This window comes from Lepidothrix coronata, unplaced genomic scaffold, assembly GCF_001604755.1.
Source record: "Lepidothrix coronata isolate B3197 unplaced genomic scaffold, Lepidothrix_coronata-1.0 Scaffold86, whole genome shotgun sequence".
Taxonomy (NCBI): domain Eukaryota; kingdom Metazoa; phylum Chordata; class Aves; order Passeriformes; family Pipridae; genus Lepidothrix; species Lepidothrix coronata.
Window position 1 is genome coordinate 1,190,824 of NW_016690266.1, and position 23,389 is coordinate 1,214,212.

The following is a 23,389-nucleotide window of genomic DNA, read 5'->3' on the forward strand; positions in this document are numbered from 1 at the left end:
CTTCTAGGAACTATTTTAAGATTTTATGCAATACTTAAGGAACATGTATTCATCCAAGGTCACGGTATGTGGTATTTGGAACACTTAAGGGCTTGGTATGTAGCATGTGAATGTGTGAATGCACAGAGCGTTGGCTCTTTGGAAGTGTTTAACTGTGCAGAGTCAGCCTTAGAGTTGACAGGGCAGAAAGCTAGTAAAACAATTATATACAGCCTTGCCTATGCAAACACACCACTGCTATCACAACATGTGTCTCCTTTTCCTCCAGTCATGAACGGGATAAAAGTCTTTGTGTGCAGTTTTTTTCCAGTACTTTGAAAAAGTGTGTTGGATTAAAAAAAACAAAATCCACAGATAATCAGTTGACAAATCGTGCTGATCCTTCTGGTGACCTTCACTGTTAGTAATTTACTATGTGGTAGGACCCAAGCACTTCATTCCAGCATCAGGTCAGACAACAGGACAAGCCATGCTATGCTGAGCGTTGCAGTTCAAATAGGCACATCTCCCCTTCCAACCAACACACTTTGAACAGTCCTAAGTTTTTTCCTATGTATACACTCAGATTTGGAAAAAAAAAAATAAAGTAGTGCAAGAAGATGAAAAGCACTGTGACTAAAAATGCAATATCAATGAGAAGTTTACAGGCAATTGTTCTCACTTTGCAAACACATACACCTGCATTTAGTGCAAGTCAGCATAAAGATCCTCTTAAATCTCCTGCTTTGCAAGGTATCCAAGTCAGCAGCGTGACACACATTCAGCCAAGAACGAGGGGAAGTAAAAGGGAAAGAGACTGACAGAAGGCCCAGCTATAGAGCAATTCATAGGAAAATCAAGAAAGGTCACCATGCAGCCAGCAGATCCTTTGAAAGAGAAGTTGCTCTTCCCACAGCTTCTCAAACAGAATTTGTAAGTATTGAAGCTGTATCATGCTCAGATGTAGTAACAGGTGCGTACCTGCCCTTGAAGTATTTCAACTATCTCTTTAAATAAAAAAGTAGGCATTGTATCTAATAAGCATTTTAGCTTTAAAAAAAAGGCAAGCAAACTAACATTGAGAAAAGCTGTTACTACTGAGGATTCTTCATCTGTACAGGTCAAAAATTTTGAAGTTGGTAAATAATCATGCTGAGTCTTCCAACTCAGTAGCAATCAGGAGAGAGCATAAATAGTTTCCTGTGGTCTTTGCAATGCCAAGAAAAATCATTCCACTTTACTTCCCATCCAGTGAGAATCCCAATTAGAGAATGCAAGCCACTGCTTCAGTGCTCCAGCTCACACACACGTACCTTTCCTCCCTAAAATTTTGAATGCCATATTGCCTTTCGAAAAGTCAAAAAACGAAAAAGCCATTTCTGAAATACTACCTCATTTAAAGGCAGCTTCTCAAACACCAAAATACAATAACAGCAAAAAAGAAACACTGCTCAGAGAGCTATTGGCATCAATTCTATAAATATTAATGCCATATTCTATATTGTCACTGTTTTCATGTAATAGGTAGGAAAGTGAAAGTATTATTTAAGTTCACCAAATGCTGTAAGTGTTGCACCACACTACTAAGAAGTTTATCACAAGTAAGAGGTAACTTGAAAATCAAACTGAAAAACAACTGCCTATAAGGCTTCAGTTCTAAAAGGAATTTGGAAGACAAACTTCTCTTTCACAAGATAAAGCAGATGAAACAGCTTACAAAACACAGAAGCCAGAGGAATGCTAGAATTTTTCCTGAGTACCTGGCAGGATTTCACATGTCTCTGCATTAGTACTATTGGAGACTTTACTGCTATTAGAGGATAAAAACAGGATGTCAGCAGTTACCCTTTTGCAAGACATCTGCAAGAACAGTCTGCTGTGGACAGAGAGATTCACAGATTCTAAGGTCTAAAATCTACCCCGTAAATATTCACAAGTTCCATCAACCAGTAGTCCATCTGTTCTGTCACTCAAGATGGAAAAGTAATTATTTCTGTTTTTCCCCCCAAAATAGACTACACCTGAATGTGTAGTGGAAAAAAAAAAAAAAGCAGGCTTCTGAATTGCTCTCTCTTCCCTAGACAATTTGTCCAAATTAATCAGCATACCAGAAAGTGGTATTAGTATTCTTAAACATCAATCATGACCAACTTCTCCTCAGTCACAGGAGATACAAGCACAGCTTAGTCAGTTCTTCCACAGCTTGACATGGGAAGACAAGTGTATAATAGCATCACAGTATATGATGCCATACTTCCTCCTTAACGATATTCCCTTGTCACTTGTAGTGCCAGGACTTGCAAGGAAGAGAACATGCACAGTTCTATCTTCAGCATCAGGATACTGTTGCAGAGCACAAAAATCACAGAATAAACACCACATACTTCTACAATTAGCCAAGGCAAGTTCCTTATCCTCACACAGCTGTGCAGTAATAGCTTAGGACATGCTACTGACAATACATCCAACTAAGACTAGCAGGTTTCTGCACAATCCTACAAACAACATGACAGCTCTCTCAAAAAACTGTAAGATGATTTAAAGCATACAAACCTCTCTAACATCTACAAGGTGATCTGGCTGCATAATGGGAACTCTTTTTCCTGCTGGCAATCTGTGATGTCCAACACTGAAGAAGGAAACTGCATTTTGACTGGGTCTTCTCTGCACACCAGGAGAGTTGGCGCTTCCTTGGGATGCAAGAGAGAAGCTGCGAGATTTCAGAGGAGGGTTGTTCTAGTGAATAAATAAGCATATTGAGAAACATTTACAATTAATCCTAATAATCAACAAATGTTCTAATATGAAAGATACAGCAGAACAGCTTAATTCCTGATTTTTTAAAGAGCAAGGACAGATGACAAAGCCCTAATAACTTATTAGTAGCAACTGCTAAATATTTTGCACTGTCTGCTGCCAGTTGCCCTGTTTTACAGACCAATTAGGATCAATCTGTGAAACTGGATTGATCAATAAGTATCACTTCTCTGACTTGGAAATTAGTCCTTGATCTGCAACAGTACCAGAAACTGACCCCTAAAAGGTCCTGCAAGGATAGAGCTAACATTTAAGAGAATGGAATTTTGTTTAGAACTACTAATTGAACTTATTTCTCACAACAAAGCCAGCAACAAGATGTTGATTGTAACTTAAAAGCAAGGCTTTGTTCAGGTATCAGAACAGGTGTTATGGCAATCAGGAGGTTCTATAAAATACACTGTATTTGCAACCACCACACTGTTGGTTAGCAACAGTACCCAGATATAGTGTTGAGGACTTGCTTCTCAAACATGGGAATTCATCCTAAATTTATTTGTGGGCTGTTGAGTGGTTTTTAGAAGAAAAGTAAAGGTTAAAAAAAAAAAAGTAAAGTTCCCAAAAGGGAAGGGCTTCAACAACATGAAGTCCTGTTTCCTCATCCATTAAAAAAAAAACACGCAAGGCCACTGGAAAAATACTGCGCTAATACTCTGATGTTTCATCTCTGCTCCCTGTTCAAACACCAGCTCAGCGTCACCTGCTCAGAGAGGACCACTCAGCTGTTCAGAGGCTAATGGACTTCACTCTGTTTCATTCCTAGAGCATATGCCTATTACAAGTCATCTATTACACAGAAAAACGTTCTTTGACATAAATTTCAAGCCCAACCATGGGCCCTTTCGTAATATTTCTCTTATATGGCAGGATAGTTGTATTTGCAACTACTTCTACCAGCCTAAATTATTTCTGCCCATGAAAATATCAGTCATACCTTTCCAATAGCTTCCGTGTGGTGCTGTGTGCAGATTTGTAGCCTGCTAACCCAGTGCTGCCGTTCTTTAGCATCAGTAGCTAACAAAAGCAAACCAAAAGGATTATATCTGAAGACATTTCAAAGTAGAGACAAAAAAGACTGGTTCATTCTTTAAAACACTCACAAGATTTTAACAGTGCGAAATAATAATATATTTTTAAATCTAAAACCTGTTCACATGTAATAGCTATAATACTAAAGCAAGTTCAGCATAAATAGTATATATTTTTTCTTTCTTTCTTGTTGTTTTTTTGTTACAAAATTAATTGGGAAAAAAATCAACAAACCATAACTCCCCTCACACATATCATCAGTTAACAACATAAAACACTTTCCTGGAATAAGAGTAAGGTACCCTGAATTAGAAAATGACAGCAAACCTACAAGGAAAGAAATACTAAAAGTTATTAGCCCAGATTTCTGTAGCCTACAAAATCAGAGAATGGGATTTTATAATCACCATGAGGCAGTTAACAAGCCGAACATTAGGAATAATACAGTTCTCTGCCAAGCATCCACACAGTGCTGTCACCTACAGTGACTTAGAAACTTTGAATCAGTACAATTTAAGGACACTATACATGGAGATTAAACTCCCCTCTACACATATGAAGTTCCTGGTCTTCTGAAGGTCATGAAACCCAAATATTAGGGAACTATCCATAAAGAAGAGCGGGATGAAAAGTTTTGCACACAATTCCCACTGCAGCAGTCTGCAAACAAGTTCTCTCTCCTGGTCCGTGCAGCCAAGGCCAGCCAAGCAGCCACAGGTGAGAGCCAGGACTGTCCCCTAGTGGAAGAATCCCCTGCCCAAGAATCCAGGTCCTACCTCTTAGTTTATACTGCTCCCCACTGGCAGCGTTGACTGTGAAGGTGTGAGAGTCCTCATCACTGGGTGAGATGACAGCCCCAGCCAGCTGCAGGGTACCCCTGGGCTTTAGATGTCTGGACTGCTCATTCACAAAGTACTCCAGCAGGCCAGCATCATTGTTTAACACAAAAAACCTGCAATGATAACAAAGCAAATACACTAAATAAAACCTGTTCCTTTTCCTTTTTTTTTTTTTTTTTTTTTGTTTTGTGAGGGTGGTGGTACTGGGAGAAGTCAATACTTTCATTACAAGTTGGCACAGATGGCATTGGGACTTAATGACTTGAGTCAGGCAATTGGCCAGTGTAGTCTCTCCAGTATTAATCTAGTTGCATTGTGTTGGTCTAATAACAGGACCAAAGAGGAAACCTGACCAGAGAATTTCACCTCACATAGAAAATCAAGTTATTGCAGACCAGACAGACATCCTGGAGAACTAAAGAAAAAAGCTTGTTTGAATTTGAAGTAAAGAAGTCTTCAGTATTTTTTTTAATGATGGCATGACTTAGCATAAAGCTGAAGACTCAACAGAAAACACAAAGACAATATTTTTAATGGAAAAATCTAATGCTGCAAACGCTTTTTACACATACAAGCTTAGTTACAAGCCACCAAATGAGTTAACTGCTTCCTACGCCTTTTTTTATTCATGTCTTAGTACAAATATAATTCACATACGCATTAGCTTAATCTATACTGAGAAAAGCATAAGACTCTTGCAAAAAGTTTGTCTAAGAGAAATAGAAAAATCCCAGTATTATTAAAAAAATCTGAAACCTGTTCATTTAGATGCTGCAGAGACCAACATCACCAAAAAGCACCATAAAAGACTTACCGATATTGCCAGCCAGTGACAAGATTGGTGTATTTCATTAAGTAGCCATAAATATTTTCCATGTGATCACTATCAAAAGAGAGAGAAAAGCAATCAGCCAACAGTAAACATATTTTAGATCTTCCCAGCTTCTGATCATCATCATCTGTTCTCAGATGATGAATTTTCATCTTCATTTTTAGAAGGGCACTATCATTTTAATAAAGCTACACTTCACAGATTTTCCAGTCTCGTTCCTAAAATAATTTCTTAAAGACATTTTAACTATATTTACTGAATTCCAAATAATTTCAAATCATAATTAGCTTCAGCAATACTTGTTTTATTCAACAGGCACTTCTGGACACATTTTTACAAGTTTCAGGTAATTAAAGACTTAGTATCCAAGCTGCTTCTGGTTCCCACTCCCTCTTCTAAGCAAGCTTTCTATTTTTGGACTCCTGAACAAAATTCACTTTCACAAGCTTTTCAACAGAACCTTGATCATGGTCACCAACCAAAACAGTCCATAGGTGGTCCTACACCAGTGTGGTGTTATTAATCCCTAATGCCCAGCACCCTTCTCCCTGCACAAACAGTCACACTCCCAAACAGATGTTCTACAGAACACAACATGCAGGTGCAGTCACATCAACATATTCTGAAATCTAAAGCAGGAGCCAAAACATCTCCTCCTCTGGCCAGAGAGGAAAATCAGGTAGTTTCTTTTGAAAAAGACTGAACTTGCAACATCCACCAAAAATGAGAATCCATCGAAGTCATTTTGGCATTGCATATACAGGCAAAATACATTGCTGCTTCTGAAAACCAGTTGCCCTAAATAAGGCTTACAAGTGCTATGGCTACAAACTACTCACTTTAAGATCACAGTTTAAAGACCTGTTTTATGCTGTATGTTCCCACAGTTCTAGAAATGCCACCTCAATGCCCTCGCCTCTTACAGCAGGGCATAATCCTACAGTGAAGAACACACTCTTGATAGACAATTCAGGTCTCCAGCATGAGGAGTTCCTATTATTCCAATGAAGAATTGAAACAGTGACCCAAATATCAGATATTATTTGCTTTTAAAAAAAAAATTGTATTTAACTAATCTTATTTAGATTTTAAGTTAAAATTTTGGTCGTTCATAGTATGTTGAAGATCAAATGAAATTGTTCAGAGTCCAATGGAGCAGCAGCCTGTCTTGGTCATAAAAAGGTCAAAGTAGTGCCATATCAGCGAAAGGGGAAAAGTGGGGAAAAACAGGATTACTACAGCCAAGGGATCATCTCTATTAGTGGGTCTTGGTTGCAAACATAGTTTGACTAAGTATGGAAGTAAATTTCAAATAACAGCTGAAGCTGCTTTCTACACCTCATTTATACACACTGTCAGTATCACCAGATTAATTAGATACCTGCCAATTTGATAAATGTAATGTTACACTGTTTCATCCTAAGGGAAGCCATTTAGGACGACACTAATGAAAACAGGAACAGAGTAAATCACTCTCATTCCGTATTACTACTCAAACAAGGGATGCAAGAATGTATATTTTTTTAAGAAAAAACAAGTTACTGATTTAAAAGCAAAAATACACATTCTAGCTACTACGGCAGCAATCAGAATTGCAGTAATATCCTGCAGTGGAGAGCAGCCAGTAGGACTATCTAGGAATTTAATTTCTAATAGCTCATTAAGTGTTACTAAGGATAAAAGTAAAACCAAGGAGAGCAGAGGGTGTTCAGGCTATCGTGTATTTTAAATGTATGAAAAGCTAAAAGAGACATAATCAAACTCATCCTCTGCAGACGCCTCTCATTTGTTATTATTGGCATACAAGGGAAGTACAGTTTAGACTTCCTCGCTGTCTTAATTTAGCTGAAAGTTATGAGATTGCATAGTCATAAAAATGTATGAGCTTGGGTTTTAATCGTCTGAAAATCGTCCCTAGTCACAGCTAATTGTTTTTCAGTTTCAGTGAATGCAAGCTTCACTCCTGCTTTTCAATAAGACATCGTACACAACCCTGCAATTCAGGCTAGAGCCACTGTGCTCTCCCATTAACTGAAGTGCCTAAATCAGAGGAACCTTTAACAGAACCCAAGAAAAATTAGAAAAGTAACTTCGGACTGCAATGAATACAGCACACCTATGTGTATGGCCTAGGGAAGTCTGCTCATCTGACAATGGGAAATTAAACAGTCTTTGATTAAAATCATTTGACCATTTTTCTTTTTGAGTGTGACATATGAGATGGCTGATTTTGTCAGTCTTCAGAAAAAGGAAAAAGCCACTGTAGCAGGGAGTGCAGCTCTCCTGGTGATGTACTTCCATATCAAATGACCACTTGACTACATTTTGCCTTCATCTGCATGTTCCTCTTCACTTGGATTTTCATTTTGACTATACCCAAATTTCTCCCAATGCCTCCTCTTCCAAAACTTATATCTCTAGCCTCATGAGTCCCAAAAGTTGGAGGGTTCAACTGAAAGGCTTTGAAAACATCCCCCCAGAGAAGTCTGAAAAAGTGACTGAGGACAAACAAGCCAGTCACCCCCAGCACTGTGGGCACTGCCAATCTGAAAGGAGCACGTTGCAGCAAATGAACACGAGTGCATGATGTTAAACACACCAACCAGCTGTGTTCCAGAATCCCTGACTCTTCACACAGGGGGTTCCCAAACCCCATATCTCAAACAGAAGAGCTATAACTCAATGGACAAGGTGAAGCCCAGAAGTACATTCAGCAGGTACCTCCCATTCACTGCCAGGGATGAGAGACTAAGCTGTGGGAGATTAGGAGCACATTAGAAGAGCCAAAGTCCAAAGAGATGGAGCATGAGAAGAGGTCCCTGCTAAATGAGCCACCTCTTGGACAATACTGATTGAATTATTTTCCTCCTTAATTGTGCTCATGCATCTGCATTAGAACTGCACAAACCCAAAAGACTGTATTTAGCTTTCACCCTGCCAAAGGCTGGGCAAACTTTTAGCACCCATGCCAGTAACAGACCGCCTGCCTGGCAAGGGTAAGGAAAAACTTGGCTGATACTGCAAATATTTCCCGTGACAGCATAAGGGCCGAGGGGTGAACAAATAACCAAATATAAGAGTAAAAGCACAGACCTTATAGGCACCACTCAGACTATCTGAGCACAAATTCCCACACCACGTTGGGCAGGGAATTTTCAACATTTAAACTGAGGCTTGTTTTTAAATAACAATTTTATACACTGAAGAAATCCAGTCTGCAAATCACAATTCACAAAAAGTAATTCCATAACTGCACACAACACAGGACAGAACTACAGTTAACCTCCTAATCTTCTGGGTAAGCACTAGTACTTTCCTATGAATACTGGAAAATATTCTCAGTATTACTTATGAACAAGGTCAGGGATTATAACTAGAGCATTTCTTCAAGACTTTTAAGATGAGTGTCTCTGCAGTAAAAGTTAAACTAAGATATTTGTTGTTGCTAAAGCAGTATTGTAAGACAGTTAATATTCTAAAAAAAATTCCAAAAAACAACCACAGAAAACCCAGTAATATTTCACTAATATGGAATTAACAGCAAAGCTCTACAGAGCAGTACAAAAGGCTTTAAGATGGCAGACTTTGGGAACAAGAGGTTGAGGTTCAGGAAGTGGCTCTACTCACAGATAACCACAGTTTGTAAAATATGAGTAAGGTTTTCCTTACAGCCCTTACCATTGTTTCATTAGAAACAGTGCTGGTAAAACCTGTTTCAAAGTCACCCATGCGCTTCAGAAGCCTTCACAATTCCCCACATTGGGGTTTTTGACTTCTACGAAAGAGATTTTGGAAGTGAACTTGACACAAAGCACTGAACAACTTATCTCAACACTGACACTGAAGCCTGGCTACACTGGGATTTTTCCCAACTTTAGTATGACCTTTGCATTCACAGTGCTGCCTACGTGCATGTACATGCACCCATGGGTACGTGTATCTTTCCATAGCCAAGATGCTGTTGTTGCTATTCAAAAGGCTCACCACAGTCTCAGATTGTCAGAGGAACAGCAATAATGAGTCAACAACTCCTAAAGGCCCTATTTCTGTTGAAATTCACATGTCCTGTCAAAGAAAGGAAATGCTGCAACAGACATGTCATAGCCTTAAGGATTAAAAAAAAATAAAATTGATTTTAACTTTGCTGGGCTACTTTAAGTGACTTTAAGTGAGGATACTATACAAATCACAACCTAGAAAAAAATTATGCAGAAACTTGTCTCAGAAACATCTGAACTCCAGCTCAGCACAACCACCACCTCCTAAAATCTGGGTTTTTTTCCAAAATGCTGAACACCACTGAACTTGACTTCCCATTTCTCACACTTGTTTAGTTTATAAATATTATGAGAGGGACTGAAACTGTCCACCTAAGCAAATGACAGAATTCTATGAACAATTACACATCCGTTCATATTCGTTCCAGAAAACTATCCATCCCCTAAGTCAAAGATGTTTCCCACAAGCCGGATTTCTACATGTCTACATATCACTAAAATACAATAGGAATAAAGGACTCACAAAGGATCATTGTTAGCTTATTTATCCTTTTCTAGTTTTACTCATCCTTTTCTAGCATGACTCTTTAAGTTGCAGCAGCTGTCAGTGCCTTGCAGAGTGGTCTCTTGTCCCAGGGGAGAAACAAGATAGTGACAGTCAGGCCAAATTCCCCTGTATCCTGTTTACATGCAGCACCCAAGCCTTGAACAGATACTGAGGAACAGCAGTCCCACAATGACGTCTTTCAGCAGCTTCTGCCAAGACACCCAGGCTCACACCTGACATGTACTGGGACAACATTTTCTCCTAGAAGAAACAGCAATGCAGAAGGTTTCTCCACCCTTTTTTCATACACCTCACATGCAGCTCTCCCCAAAAGCCCCCTACAAACAAATCACTGCAAGCAGTGGCACAAAATTACACCCATCTGGAAAGCCATTACACGATAGTTCCAAGACTGCCCTTCAGATGATTTTAATTTTGCTGGGACCCAGACAGCACCACGTGGGATACTTTGAGCAGCCAAGTCTCTGAAGACCCAACAGCTGCTTGAAGAGCAGAGGCAGCTGCCAAAGGCTTCCCCACAGACTTGCGTAAGGCCTGACTACAAGCAGCATCCAAGTATGTGTGGATTTGCTCAGAGCAGGAAGGATGGCCAGGAATCTGGAGCCCATGCAGATGTCAGGGAGGGCTCCTGAAGGAGGATCCAGCCCATGAAGATGTGAGGAAGGGCTCCTAAAGGGGGATCCAGCCCATGCAGATATCAGGGAGGGCTCCTGAAGGGGGATCCAGCCTCCAGAGCTGCCAGCACCAACATGGTGCCTTAGGACCCTGGCCAAGGGAAGACACTTCTTCCTACTGAGCTCACAGCAAAATGCAAAACTCTGGTGAAAGAGACCATCTTCATATTAAAAGATATCAAAGCATAAAGAAAAGAAAAGAAAGAAACTGGGATTGTAAGAGTGCAAACCAATTAGTGATTTTGACTATACAGTTTGGAAAAAGCAATAACCATTTTCACTGAACTTGTTCGTCTCTGTCTGCCCACAGGCTCACTGTTGGCAACAGCCTGTTTTTTGCTCACTGAGCACTGCAAAGTGCTTATCTACAATGCACTGGTTCCCCTTTTCCTTACACAGAGGGGAAGTGTAGGGGAGAATAAAAAGGGGGAAAAAAATCCCAAACAACTATGTCAGCAATAGACAGTTTGGGCATATCTTTTGCAACTGCAAAGATGACTTGCCCCCAAGAAACCACCACCAAATTAAGCACACTCCAGTCCCACAGCTCAGTGGTGCAAAAGCAGGCTCCCCAGTACCCCTAACAAGGTAAGGCAGAAGCATCGGTTGCTTACAGAGTATCTACATCAATACATTACCTCTGCTTTTCCAAACAGCTTTTGGAAAAAAAGAAAAAAAAATCTAACCTTGCTGTGCAATTCATCAGCAGTGCCCTACAGGGAACTGTAAAGTGGCAGCAGAGCTCCTGTTCTTCAGCTCATGTGTTTGACTACTCAGTTATAAATTTAGAAACCAGGAACACAAGTGCAAGGAAAAGAGGTCCAACACTATCACAAGAACATCAACAGTAGACCCTGGGGATACTTTGGAACACCGCTTGGCTGCAAGCGTGCTAGCAACACACACATCTTCATCAGATATAAAAACTGATCCTAACACACACTCCTGTAAATCCTTGGGAGTACAGACATGCATTGGAAGAGCAGTGCAGGCTTGCCAGGAAGAAAGGGTGTGGCAGAGCTGTCAGCTTTCCATGAGCTGTCATGACACAGCCCAGGCTTCCTGCCAAGGAGTAGAGGGGCTCTCCCATGGCCCAGCCTCCCTAACCCCTGTTATGAACACAGTAGTTGTGTTTGCACCTCAAGTTCTATCAATACTAGTTCTCAAGGGGAACGCTAAATCAAGCTTACAGGATTTTTTTTAAAACCATTTAAACGAAACTTGTGTTTGATTCTCCTCTTTTGTGCGTTAATGGCACAGGTCAATGATATACAATTGTAACACTTTTGCAGAGTAGCAAATGGAAAAAAGAAAACAGATAATATTTAATTAATAAGTAGCAAAATGCTGCTCTCACTGAACAACTGTAAAACTGATTATTTAACTACTTCATAATTTACAGAGCTCTTTAGCTCTCACAATACGTCTGCCTGGAAAAAATTGCAATGAGATTCAGCTAAGCAATTTGTCTCACACATAGATGAACTCCTCAAGTCAGCAAGAACTCCACTCACATACAATTTATTTGTGGATTTGCGTCAGCAGAACAGAACTGAAGGTGGACCCAAGAGTCAGTAGCCAACCCTGCAGATTGTTCTGCAATGATATAGCTGGAAAAAAATAACTGTAGATTCAGCCAACAACATTTTAGAGCTGGAGCATATGAAAAAGCAGCACCTCTAAAGGTCTGAACTACCCACTTGATACCTCGGTCAAATAATTGTTGCCTGCACCTTTGCTACCATTTATGTTACCAGTTTACATCAGCACACCATAATGCACAGTTTCACATATTACTATTACAAAACTCAAAACTTTCACCTGATGTCTAGTTTCAGAAAGCTCAAGCAGTCAACTTAAAGCTGTTCTGCCCCATGAACAGTACTGATATAACACAGACAAGGCAAACACTGATAGATGAGCATCTTGGCAGTTTTTGACGATCTGCTACCTATGACACCTCAGAAAGCATCCTGGTAAGCACTATCCACAGGAAGTGGTGGAGCAAACCTCTGTATCACTTAGTTACTCTTAGGCACAGTCCAACATGGTTCAGCTTGCTACACATTCCATCCCAGGGCATTTTGCTCTGCTTCTAGTCTAGTAGCTCTTATCCTACCAGAAATATACAGGTATGCCTTTGCAGGTTTGAGACTTTTTTTTTTTTTTGATTATGACTTTTAAATGATCATACTAACAAGTACACATTGCTGTCCTGGACTCTGCAGCAATAAAATACTGAAATGGAAGTTAATACACTGATCAGCTACCTCAGATTTTTGCAACATTTCAGATTCAATACTGAGCATAACAATTTATTACCACCTTTCAAGCAGGCAAGAACACACTTACTTGACTGTTGTCAATTAATGTTATCTAAATATTCAGAAATACAGACAAAAACCTGTGTGAACCACAAGACTCAAGAAGCAATGGCCATTACTGTGAAGTCTAGCTGGCAAACAGTTACAAGTGGCGCATTTCAGGATTCAACACAAGTAAATGCCTTCTAGTTGGCCAATGGACCAGCATGTGCTCTCTGCAACCTCTCAGGTCAGACCAAACCTAGGGGAGCAGTCAGGATGTAGTAGTGTTGGCTGGCTTTCCAAATTATACTATAATTCTTGGACACAGAGAAATTAAACAAAAATATTCCTACATTTAAATTGAGGCATAAGATGTTAGGAAAGTTTAAACTCTAATTACGAAAGCACATGTTAACCACCTATGATTATGACAACACATAAAGAGAGCAGGACTACTTTCTTGTACAATGCTTTAAGTGGACAGCAATTCCCAGAGAAGAGGTAATTAAAAAAAGTGCTCCTTTTCATCATGCAATGAGTATAAGGTATTATTCATTTGTCACTTATGCACTAATAATGAGTTTTCTTGTGGTTTTCTTCTCTTGTGCTTGCCATGGACCCTTACGAAGGAGTCATATACTGAACAATAAAAGGATGAAAACATTATCATTCCATTTTGCATATAGAGAACTGAGGCACAGTGAATTTTCAGCCTCTATAACTTTGAGACAGTTGCAGCCCAAATTTTATTTTATTCATACATTCAAACCATGGCTTCTGCTGGTTTCAGCTGCAGCCACGACCCTTTGAAAGTTTTGCAAAATCAGAGCCAACCGTTCCAAACCAGGCATTCAAGAAAAAGAGGAACACAGTTTGTGATCACAGGGGAAAAGCAGTTTTAATAATGTATGAGTATTACCACAGAGGAAGTCAGAGCCAGAGTCAGAAACCACCTCCTTCATACAGCATCCTGCAGTTCCGCCCAGCAGATCTCATGCTTTCTGATGCACCTCCATGCAACAAACGAAACCAACTTTTCCAGTGTGAACTGGGCTCTTTGGGAAACTGATCTAGCAATGCCTAAACATTAACCAAGATTAAAGATTTCCAGCCTCATTGAGAAACTCTAAAATTTACATCTGAAAAGAAAAAGAAAAAATGCGTACCCGTAGCAAAAAGCCTTCCCCCTGACACTGACATGCCTGCTCCTAAGCAGGCTGTCAAATACAAGACTGGCAGCTTAACACACATGAAGAAACAATATTTTTCCTACCCAACCTCAGCCCGTCCTCCCTTCCCATTTCAGCTTTAGACACACAGTGCAGAAAATCTGAAATGGTACAAGCTTTGCGAGCACCCTGAAAAGAAGGTTGTCTGGCAGCATTTCCAGCAGGCAGCGATCCCCTACAAGAATTCATCAGCACAGGCAGGTGATCAGAGGGCATGTCAAGGCACGATCCTTAAGTAAACAGGGGTCATCGCACTTGTGCCTTAATTTTCACAGCTCGGTGAGCAAGCACTTGAACCTTCCCAGGTTCAAACTCACAGCAGCAGCTGGTGCTTTCTGCTCCTGCATTAAGCAATGTGATTAGGTCAGGCACATGCAGTTTGTTTTTCATCTTCTCTCTGGGGAGAGAATGTGTGTGGCGAAGCAGGATGTTAATGTTGTAGGCAATTTAATTAACTCTCTGATACTAATTGCACTAGAAAAGGTGAAGTTGAAAAATACTCTTTGCACTTAGTGACGGATAGACATTTGTAACAGCCATTACACCCTGCAGAAACCTATTCTATGGAAAGTACAAATTATTTGGTATTTAAAAACTACTCAAAAGTTTGTGCATCTTCAGTTTAGCCTAATTTGAACTCTAGATGAAATCCCAGCATGAACACAAGTACGTTGTGATGCCAGAACCAACTCCCACATATGACACCGCTGCCTGTCCAACATGGGAATGCTCTGAGAAGCAGGAGAGAGACAATGCTCTTAATAGTTGCTCACTGAGGAGCCACAGGGGCAGAGAAGGGAACCCAGACCTTGTCACCTGGTTCAGGAATTGAGCTCATATTCCCTACTAGAACACCAACCAACATGAAGCCTCTGTTTAAATTACCAAACCTGTTTCTCCAACTCTATCCACTTACCACTCCTCACACCAAGATTTACTTGTCTTAATTTACAACACATGTGAGCTTCCATCTGCTCCAACCCCATTATTCCAAGTGTAAATACATGTGTGAACACAAATGGCTCACTTCCCTTTTGAGAAGTGCCTGGAGCTTCAGCTATTGTAAAATCAGCTTGATAAAAGATGACCTTAACTTTTTAATAACACAGAATGGATACTGAGATGGATAAAACTGGCTGATCACTTTAAATATGAGCTTCTTGTCTGTTCTAATGAGCAAATTATGTGAAGTGCAGCATTTCTAAATCAGTGTTATAAGCATGGTATACTCTTTAAGCAAAGAGTCAAATGAGGATAAAGAAATTCAGGCACCAGGTTTTTCAGCCAGTTCCCTCCAGTGTATCAAACAAATGTGACAGCAGTCCTAATCTGATTTTTAGTAATAAAAAGGAGCACATAAAACTGCAGAAATAAATTCTAAAATTCACAGCAATCACTTGAGAAAATCTTCTTTTCAGCATTCAGAATCACACTGCAAAAGGTGAGCAACAAGTCAAAGTGAGCACCATGGGCTTTCTGAAGGCAGTGCTGAGGTATCTCCAAGGATCATCAGAAACAGAAGCAAGGAAGATCATCTACTTTGACACAGGCTTAACATCAAAGCCACCAGCCAACCCAAAAGATGCCAACACAAAAGCCATCTCCCTTGGCAGCTGGCATCTCTATGTGACAATGCCAGCAGGTTCTTAGGACAGCAGGATACTGAGGAAGTGGGGTGGGCTGCAAGAGCAGGCGAAAGTCAAAACAGGAGCAGCCCTTGCCAGGCCTCCCACCTGGGAGATGACATCGCAAAATCACAGCCTCTCTCTCCCTCTGCAGCTGTGCATCACAAGCAGGAGGTTTACAGTTATTGATTACAGCAAATATACACAAATTCCATGTAGGATCCCAAAGAATTTTGTTTCAAGCAGCGCAAAAAGAAAACCCAGAACAAGGGAGGTGTGTAATAAAAAGGAAGCACTAGGAGTACCAGCATTAGAGAGAACTGTCCTAGGATGACTCTAACATTTACCTGAAGGTTTGGGAGGTATTTCTTCTACTTATCAAGTGATAGGGACTTAAAACTTAAATTCTGGCCTGCTCTCAGGAGCCACTAAATTAGGTCAGTTCACACTCTCTGTTGCAGCCTAAGCATGAATTTGATGCCCAGACAAGAACAGAGGACCAGCAAGGGAGAGGTTTGCAACACCAAGCATTATTGAACACTGTGCTGCCATTACCTCCTGTATCTGTTTCTAAGCAAGCTGGTTTCAGCTTTATAGGCCAAACAGGTGAAATTTATCCTCCCAAGATCAAACATTCATGGAAATCACTAGAAACACATAGAAACTAGAAACACTCAACACCTCTTCTTACAACTGACATCAGTGACACTCCAAATACAAAGGATCCTAATCAACGTCCACTAAAGACTGTATCAGTTTCTTTTTTACTACTAATTAGATCATTTTGGCAAGATAGCATGAACAAAAATCAAATACTTCCACAGTCTAGCTCAGTTTCACATGCTTCACGTCTACGTGTTTAAGTGCAAAGCACCATCAGTCACCCTCAAAAAATTGGTATCAAACTCAGAAATAAGCATTGTCTTTAAAATGCATTTCATATGGGATCACTTTATGGAGTTCATGATCATCTCAAAATGCAGAATTAAAATATATTCATGTGTTCCAGTTACCAGTTCTTCTGTTACACTATCACATGCTGACCTGCTCAAAATGCAGAAGATTGAATTAAGGTCAGTAACTCCGTTTTTTTAGTATTTATGAAGAGTGCTTGCATAGTATCAACTGCAAAACAAAGCCTTTAAAAGAAGACTGGCAACCATTCCATTTGTTTCATGTCATCCATTTGCATTCGATGCAAAAAAAATTAGTGTTACTCTTTTGTCAAAACTCTCTCTCTGCTCTTATTTTCTCTTACTCCAGCCCAAAGCCACATGGAGTAATTTTGCAAGAGAATTCTGCCTTAACTTGATAACCTTATTAAGGACAAGCAGAAGCCACCAAGCACAAGGAACCTTCTTACCAGCCATTGTCACTCCTAGTAAGGAAAAAAAAAATCCCAACTAATAAAAAGTACTGTCAGTCTAGGAAGTTTAATCCTTGAAGCTGCTTTTATCCAAATGGCTTTATATACTAACTGGCAACTGTGAATCACCCTGATGAAGCACTCAAGTAAACTTTCAGGATCAGCTAACTAAAGTTAGCTGCTTCCTTAAAAAAAGAGCAAAAGACAATCTGTAGCATTTTTATAGCTATAAGTGGCTAAATCTGTAGTAAGCTGATGCTAAAACCATTTCTGAAATAAGGAACAAAGGCAGCTATCTACAAAAATACACACAGAACTAAAAAGCAAATAGGTATTGAAATATAACTTGTAAGCTTCAAAACCAGCAATCATTTGGGAAATTCATGAACATTTTACATGTATTTCTACCAGCAAGGGAAGAAATGTTGGGAATCCTTTTAATAGCAGCTGAATTGATTTATGTATCTGAGAGCAGAACCACTAAGCAAAACATAAGAGGACAGCACATTCGCACGTCTCCAACTGGGAAAGACTACCCTGTTTCACTAGTCAACCACAGCACTTTGAACTTCTCATTTTGTAGATAAATGAGAACCAGTAATTGCAAGTCAATTCTCTCAAAATAATCTGAAAGCCCCTCAAGCCAGGCTGACAGGACTTGTTACACTTCTCTGGCACGTATTCTGATCAGCTCTCCACCTAGCTCATAGACAGAGATTGTGCTTTCTGTTTGAGACATTTTTGTGCTGTTTGAACGAACACAAATCACATGTCATAGACATACCTGCCAAACCTGCCACCTTTCTCTCACTGCTTTGAAACTACTCTTGTTCATTTAACCTAGAGCAAGGCAAAACCCAAATGAAGATGGTCAAGAGCTAGAGCAAAACTGCTGAATGCAAATAATTCTTTATATGAGTAAGGCTATACTTACTTCTCAGCTTGCTTACTGTTAAAATAAAGAAAATGTTATAACCTTAAATTACTTTATCGAGTTATTTTTTAATAATTTGAAGTTATTCAGAAGTCTCTCCTCCTGGTAACCATTTTTCTAAATGAAAACAGGGTTAAAGACTTCAGTGTGCAGCACAGCCTCTCAGGTTCTCTTTATCCACTTAAACCCAAGTTAACATTTGGGCTGTTCCTGACCCCAGTGAGGAAAATGCAGCCAAGGGTTGGTTGCTCTCAGACACTCTCTGACCCTGATTATATATATGCACAAGAAAACAAGATCATTTCCTGTCAGATGGCTAAAAGAGCAGTTTCTTAAGAACTCAACTTCTAGTAAGTCAAAAAAAAAAAAAAGTATCTTCCTATCCTCTGAAGAAACCAAGCCCTTATAAATTTCAGAAGAGGCACTCCTGTACTGGCTGCCTAAACTCACTAGTACACAGGCCACAAGCAGGAAGTCTGATGGGAGATTCAGCTGTATCACCACATCACCTCAAGTGTCTGGCAGCCTCTGGTTGTTTCTTCTCCACGATGATAAATATTTAGTCTAACTCTATCACAGCTATTTAAAAATCTCCCTATTAGCTCTTACCAAAATATAAAGTTAGACTTTCTGCTTCATTTTTTATTTTCTAGACTTCACTCTGTGCTGAGGATGTGTGACATTCCACCTCTTTGAGAGATTCAGTTTTCATTATTTCAGGTTCCGGCAGTGCTGGAGGTTTATTTTTTGTCTATAGTCTTAATTCCCCTTTTGGAGCATTAAAGTATCAAGTACCTGTTTTCCCATTTGTCTGACAACTATGCTACAGCTGTTTTGACAAGGTGCTTCACCAAGTAAAGAACTAAACTTCTGTACCAGACCTGGGCCGTGTGAAGCAAGTACTTTAGGACTGTACTCTTGCCAGGCTGTGTGACCGCAACCTACTCTCACTCTGAGCTAGAAAAGTTAAAGATCAAACTTCCACCAAAAGTTCCCTATTTCTAAAACCCATACTTCGGACACTGATTCATCATTGAGGGGGGTGGATGTCTCTCTTTTGTCAAATATATTTTAGTACAGAAGTAATTCACAAAGTGAAATCTAAGCTACAGCATCTTGTCCAGGAGAGCTTCCTACAGGGACAAGGGGAAAAGGTGATATTTTGTGAGTAATTAGATATAGAGACAAATCTAGGAGTAAATAATTGATTTCCAAGACAGCAGAGATTAACAGCGAGGTATCTCAAGTGTCCAGAATAATACCATTAGTACATTAAATCTGTCCCAATATTCTAGAAATAAAACAAATAAGAAAGACTAATTTGCATTAAGAGTATTACAGCAAATTAAACAAGATATTGATAGCTACAAGGAATAACATGGACAGTTCCCACTTAGAGCTGTCAAGCTACCAAACTGACTCAGAGTCAGTTCAACTTTTATCCTACCAAAAGAAGAAACTAAAGACCTGGATGGATAATTTTAAAAAGTGGAGTTTCACTGCACAGCACTGAACTGTGACCACCATCTCAAACATACTACAGCAAAAAGGCATCCAGGCAAATCAGGTATCTCATCCCTTTCATTGCCTCCAATTCCACACAGAAACATAAAATACTTCCATTTTGATTGCATAAACTAAATCCTGTGTTTCACATGTGGAACACATGAACAGTAAGTGTGTGCTTGATTACAGTAATAGCAATTTTCTTTAGAAAATTCAGTTCTATTTGAATCCAGAGTTTTTTTTAAAAAAAAGTTTAAAAGCAAGCAACAGGAAACAGAAGATAAGGCAATCAATAACTAAATCTGAAAATTAGCTTTCCCTATTTAGCAGCCTGAAATATTCACCCTGAAATCACCACTTCTCTTCCAGACACTTAGTCACCAGAAAAGTAAATTACTCGTGACCCAGATTCTCAGCAATGACCGAGCTGTTCACTCCCTATTAAAAGCACCAGGCACTTGGTTCCTGCACAGCCTGGGCCTGGGTGCTCCTTTCTCTGAGCCATCCCATGTCCCTCTGTCCCGCTGGGCGCAGGCAGATGTACCACGCTCCGGCTCTCTCCGGCTCCCTCCACACGCAGGGAACAGCAAGCCAGCCCATCTGGGCTGGCAGATGACGGCTTTGGGGAGTCTCCATTTGAAGGAGAAGTGTGTAAACTTCACGTAACAGCAGCACAGCAACATGGCAGAACTCCAGTCAAGGATGAGAGACCTAGGAGCAGACATTTGGAAATCTCTCAAGAGATGTCTTAGAGAGCCAGCGTGTGAGTGGGAATATGTTCAAACAGAAAGCACACCGGGAAAAAAAAAAAGGAAACCCCCCAAATCTCTCAAACACACAGGCAAATAATTCAGACTAATGCTGCGTGCTCAGCTTCTCCGGCTTTCTCATCTCTCTTCTGCTGTACTTGCTGTACCTCAGTAATCATCCTGATTTATGCTAAGCGCAGCCGTTCTTAAAACAAGTCAGATAAGACATAAAGTCCGTACACAGTCAGTTTTGCTATCAGCAACAAACAGAAAGCATCAATAAAAAGACTGCCATTAAGTTGACACATTGAGCTAAAACTCGGCAGAAAGTTTGGCTTTTCTGGAAAGGCTGGAAAGCGACGAAGCGCCCCCACCCCCCAACAACTTTAAACCGCGCTCTGCGAGGGGAAAAGAGGATCTGAGAGGCGGGAGCAAAGGCACATCATCCCCCGGCAGCTTTGTGCTGATACAGGAGAGCGGGAGCCGCCCGCCGTCTCCACAGGGACGGTGGACACAGGGACACGGGGTGCCCGAGTGCCCCCGCACCGCGCCCGGCGGTGCTGCGGATGCCGGGGGGCTGCAGCCGGGGCAGCCGCGCCGCCCACCAGCGCCGGGGCAGCCCGGGCAGCGCTCCCGGGCCCGCCGCCGCTCACCGCGCCCCACGCCCACCTGTACTGCCAGCCCTTGCTGCCGCTGCCGCGGCCGCCGCCGCTCCTGCCGCCGCTCTGCCCCGCCGCCGGCAGCGGCTCCGTCTTGCCCTCGCCCTCCGGCCCCTTCATGGCCGCTGCGGGGTCCGCGCCCTGCATGGCACCGCGGCTGCCGCCCCTCAGCGGCGCCCCCGGCCCCGGCGCACGGAGCGAGCCCGCCCCATGCGGGCTGCGATGGCGGCGGCCGCCGGCACCTCCGCGCCCCGCTCGGCCGCGCCGGGATGGGCTGGGCTGGGCCGGCCGGGCTCCCGCACGGCCGCGCCGGGATGGGCGATCCCGCCCTCCCGCTCCCTCACCCGGCCTGGCCCCACCGCCCCTTCCGGGTCAGCGCCGCCGCCATCTTTAGTGCGGGCAGTGCTCGCAAACTTGAGGGAGCTCCTCAGACTCGGGCGTCAGGGGAAGAGGGGGAATTTCCTCAAAGCCTTCATGTGTCGTTAGGCTGTCAGCGCCCTTGAACAGATCACATTACGGAATGACAGCCTTTATTAATAACATCGTGACAGCTTAAGGTTTGGGGATTGCCGGTGATAGTATCTGACCGCAAAAACGCATTCAAAGCACTTCGCTAATTCAAAGGACCATCCTAACAAGCTCTAATCCCTAACAAAAGTTAGCTCGAGATAATCGTTCAGTGTACGTAGAGTACGCTTCTTACACAATAGGTGTTCCTATAGGGAGAACACAGGTTCAGCCTATTCACTGGTCCCAGAGGTTATTGATGGAGTCCTCTAACTTGCAACTCGGCATATTCTATTATTCTGTGATTCTCCTCATTTTTAACTTATATATGCTTTTATATTCTTATATTTATATTCTTAACTTACATAAATTTTATACTACTCTTTACATTCAGGCGTAGCCTGAATGACTTTAGTCATGCATCTTAGTGAGGGCTGGTTGCACCTTGGAGGCAGGTATCTCAGGCTAGTCTGGACATATGTCTGTCCAAGGAGAGTAATTTTGCTGTGTTTGCTGATTCAACAGCAGGACATCTTCCATTATCTCCCTTGGTTTTCAGCTTCTGTGTGGCTCATCAGCTAGAAAGTACCACCGAGTTCCCTTCTGTGCAGGGGTTTTGACAGAGCCCAGCTGAGGTGTCTCCTCTTTGCTCCACTCTCTGTTTAGTCCCCCTAAGATTGTGTTGTGGGTGGCCAGGTATGTTGACCACATTCCATCCAGGGAGTAGCAACCGTATTTCCCCCTATAATTTCCGTAACAGTAATCTTACTGTAAAGATAATCTTACCTCCAGTCATTTTCCCATATCAGGGCTACAGGAATTCTCCCCTCAAAATGAGAGATGACTGAGAGGAGTGAGGGATCTGAGCTGTGTTGTATACACTGGGGATGTGCCAGCTCGGATCTTGCTGGCTGCTGTCACAGAAACCCATAAAACAGGGTCAAACTGAACACTTCATGCACCAAGTGATGCCATGGCATGGCCTCGAGAGAAAACCCCTTTTTCCCTTCTATTTTTCATCCCAAGTACTGCATTTTTCCTTCTTGGAATGACAGCAGAGCTAACTGGGAGAGGTTGGTCTGGTTGTGTTTAATCTTTCAGGGCAGGCATGGCTTTTGGACAACCCAAACTTCACTGACTGCGCCAGTGTTATTTCTTAAAATCAGGGGCAGAGAATCCTCCTTCTGGCTTTAATCAATCTGCATAGGAAGAAGAGGAAGGCAGAATCAGGCATGACTGTGGTTAGCGAGATTGTGGTTCTGCTCCACGTCTCATCCAAACTCCCTCCTCTGTTCTCCAGCTCTTATTATACACCTATAAGACTGTAAACAACCATAACGCAAAAGATGCTAAAAATTCTCTGTATGAGAATAATACATAGAAGCAAAAATGTAAAGCAGAGTATATTTCATACAAACAGTTTATTTTCCTACAGCACCTCCCCTGGTAGCAGCTCTTTACCCCATGATAGCCGCCCTGGCCTTTCCATCTCCTACCAGCATTTTCCCAGTGACATTCAAATCATCTTTGCCTTTGGCCAGCAAAGGGCCACAGTACCATATGAGCATCATGTCTTTAAAATATATTTACAAGCTTTAATCTGGCTCTAAATTAGCACATATCCATACCTCCCTGCCAAGCACACAAATTCTGCTATCAGACAGCAGGTGCCTGTGGCATCTATACCTAGAATTCTCTTAAAGGGACATAAGATATTACCACTGCACAGACATAAAATCCACCACTTCTGCCTTTTTAGAAGTACACTTGTC

At 41.4% G+C, this 23,389-nt stretch overlaps 1 protein-coding gene across 4 annotated transcripts in view; it reads right to left on the reverse strand.

The window, feature by feature from the left end:
• OSBPL11 (oxysterol binding protein like 11) overlaps positions 1–21,162 on the reverse strand; it is a 40,422-nt gene extending 19,260 nt beyond the window's left edge. Inside the window, exons 1-5 of one of the 4 annotated variants that reach the window (XM_017820877.1) lie at positions 21,121–21,162; positions 5,479–5,547; positions 4,602–4,777; positions 3,731–3,810; positions 2,533–2,715 (exon numbers count right to left, since the gene is read on the reverse strand). In XM_017820877.1, the coding sequence (XP_017676366.1) occupies positions 2,533–2,715; positions 3,731–3,810; positions 4,602–4,777; positions 5,479–5,540 (501 nt within the window). In that variant the 5' untranslated portion in view covers positions 5,541–5,547; positions 21,121–21,162. Of the gene's footprint in view, positions 1–2,532; positions 2,716–3,730; positions 3,811–4,601; positions 4,778–5,478; positions 5,548–13,961; positions 14,038–20,246; positions 20,410–21,120 lie in introns of those variants that run through there. The other 3 variants (XM_017820876.1, XM_017820878.1, XM_017820879.1) reach the window with 3 other exon arrangements.
• Positions 21,163–23,389: the final 2,227 nt, after the last annotated feature.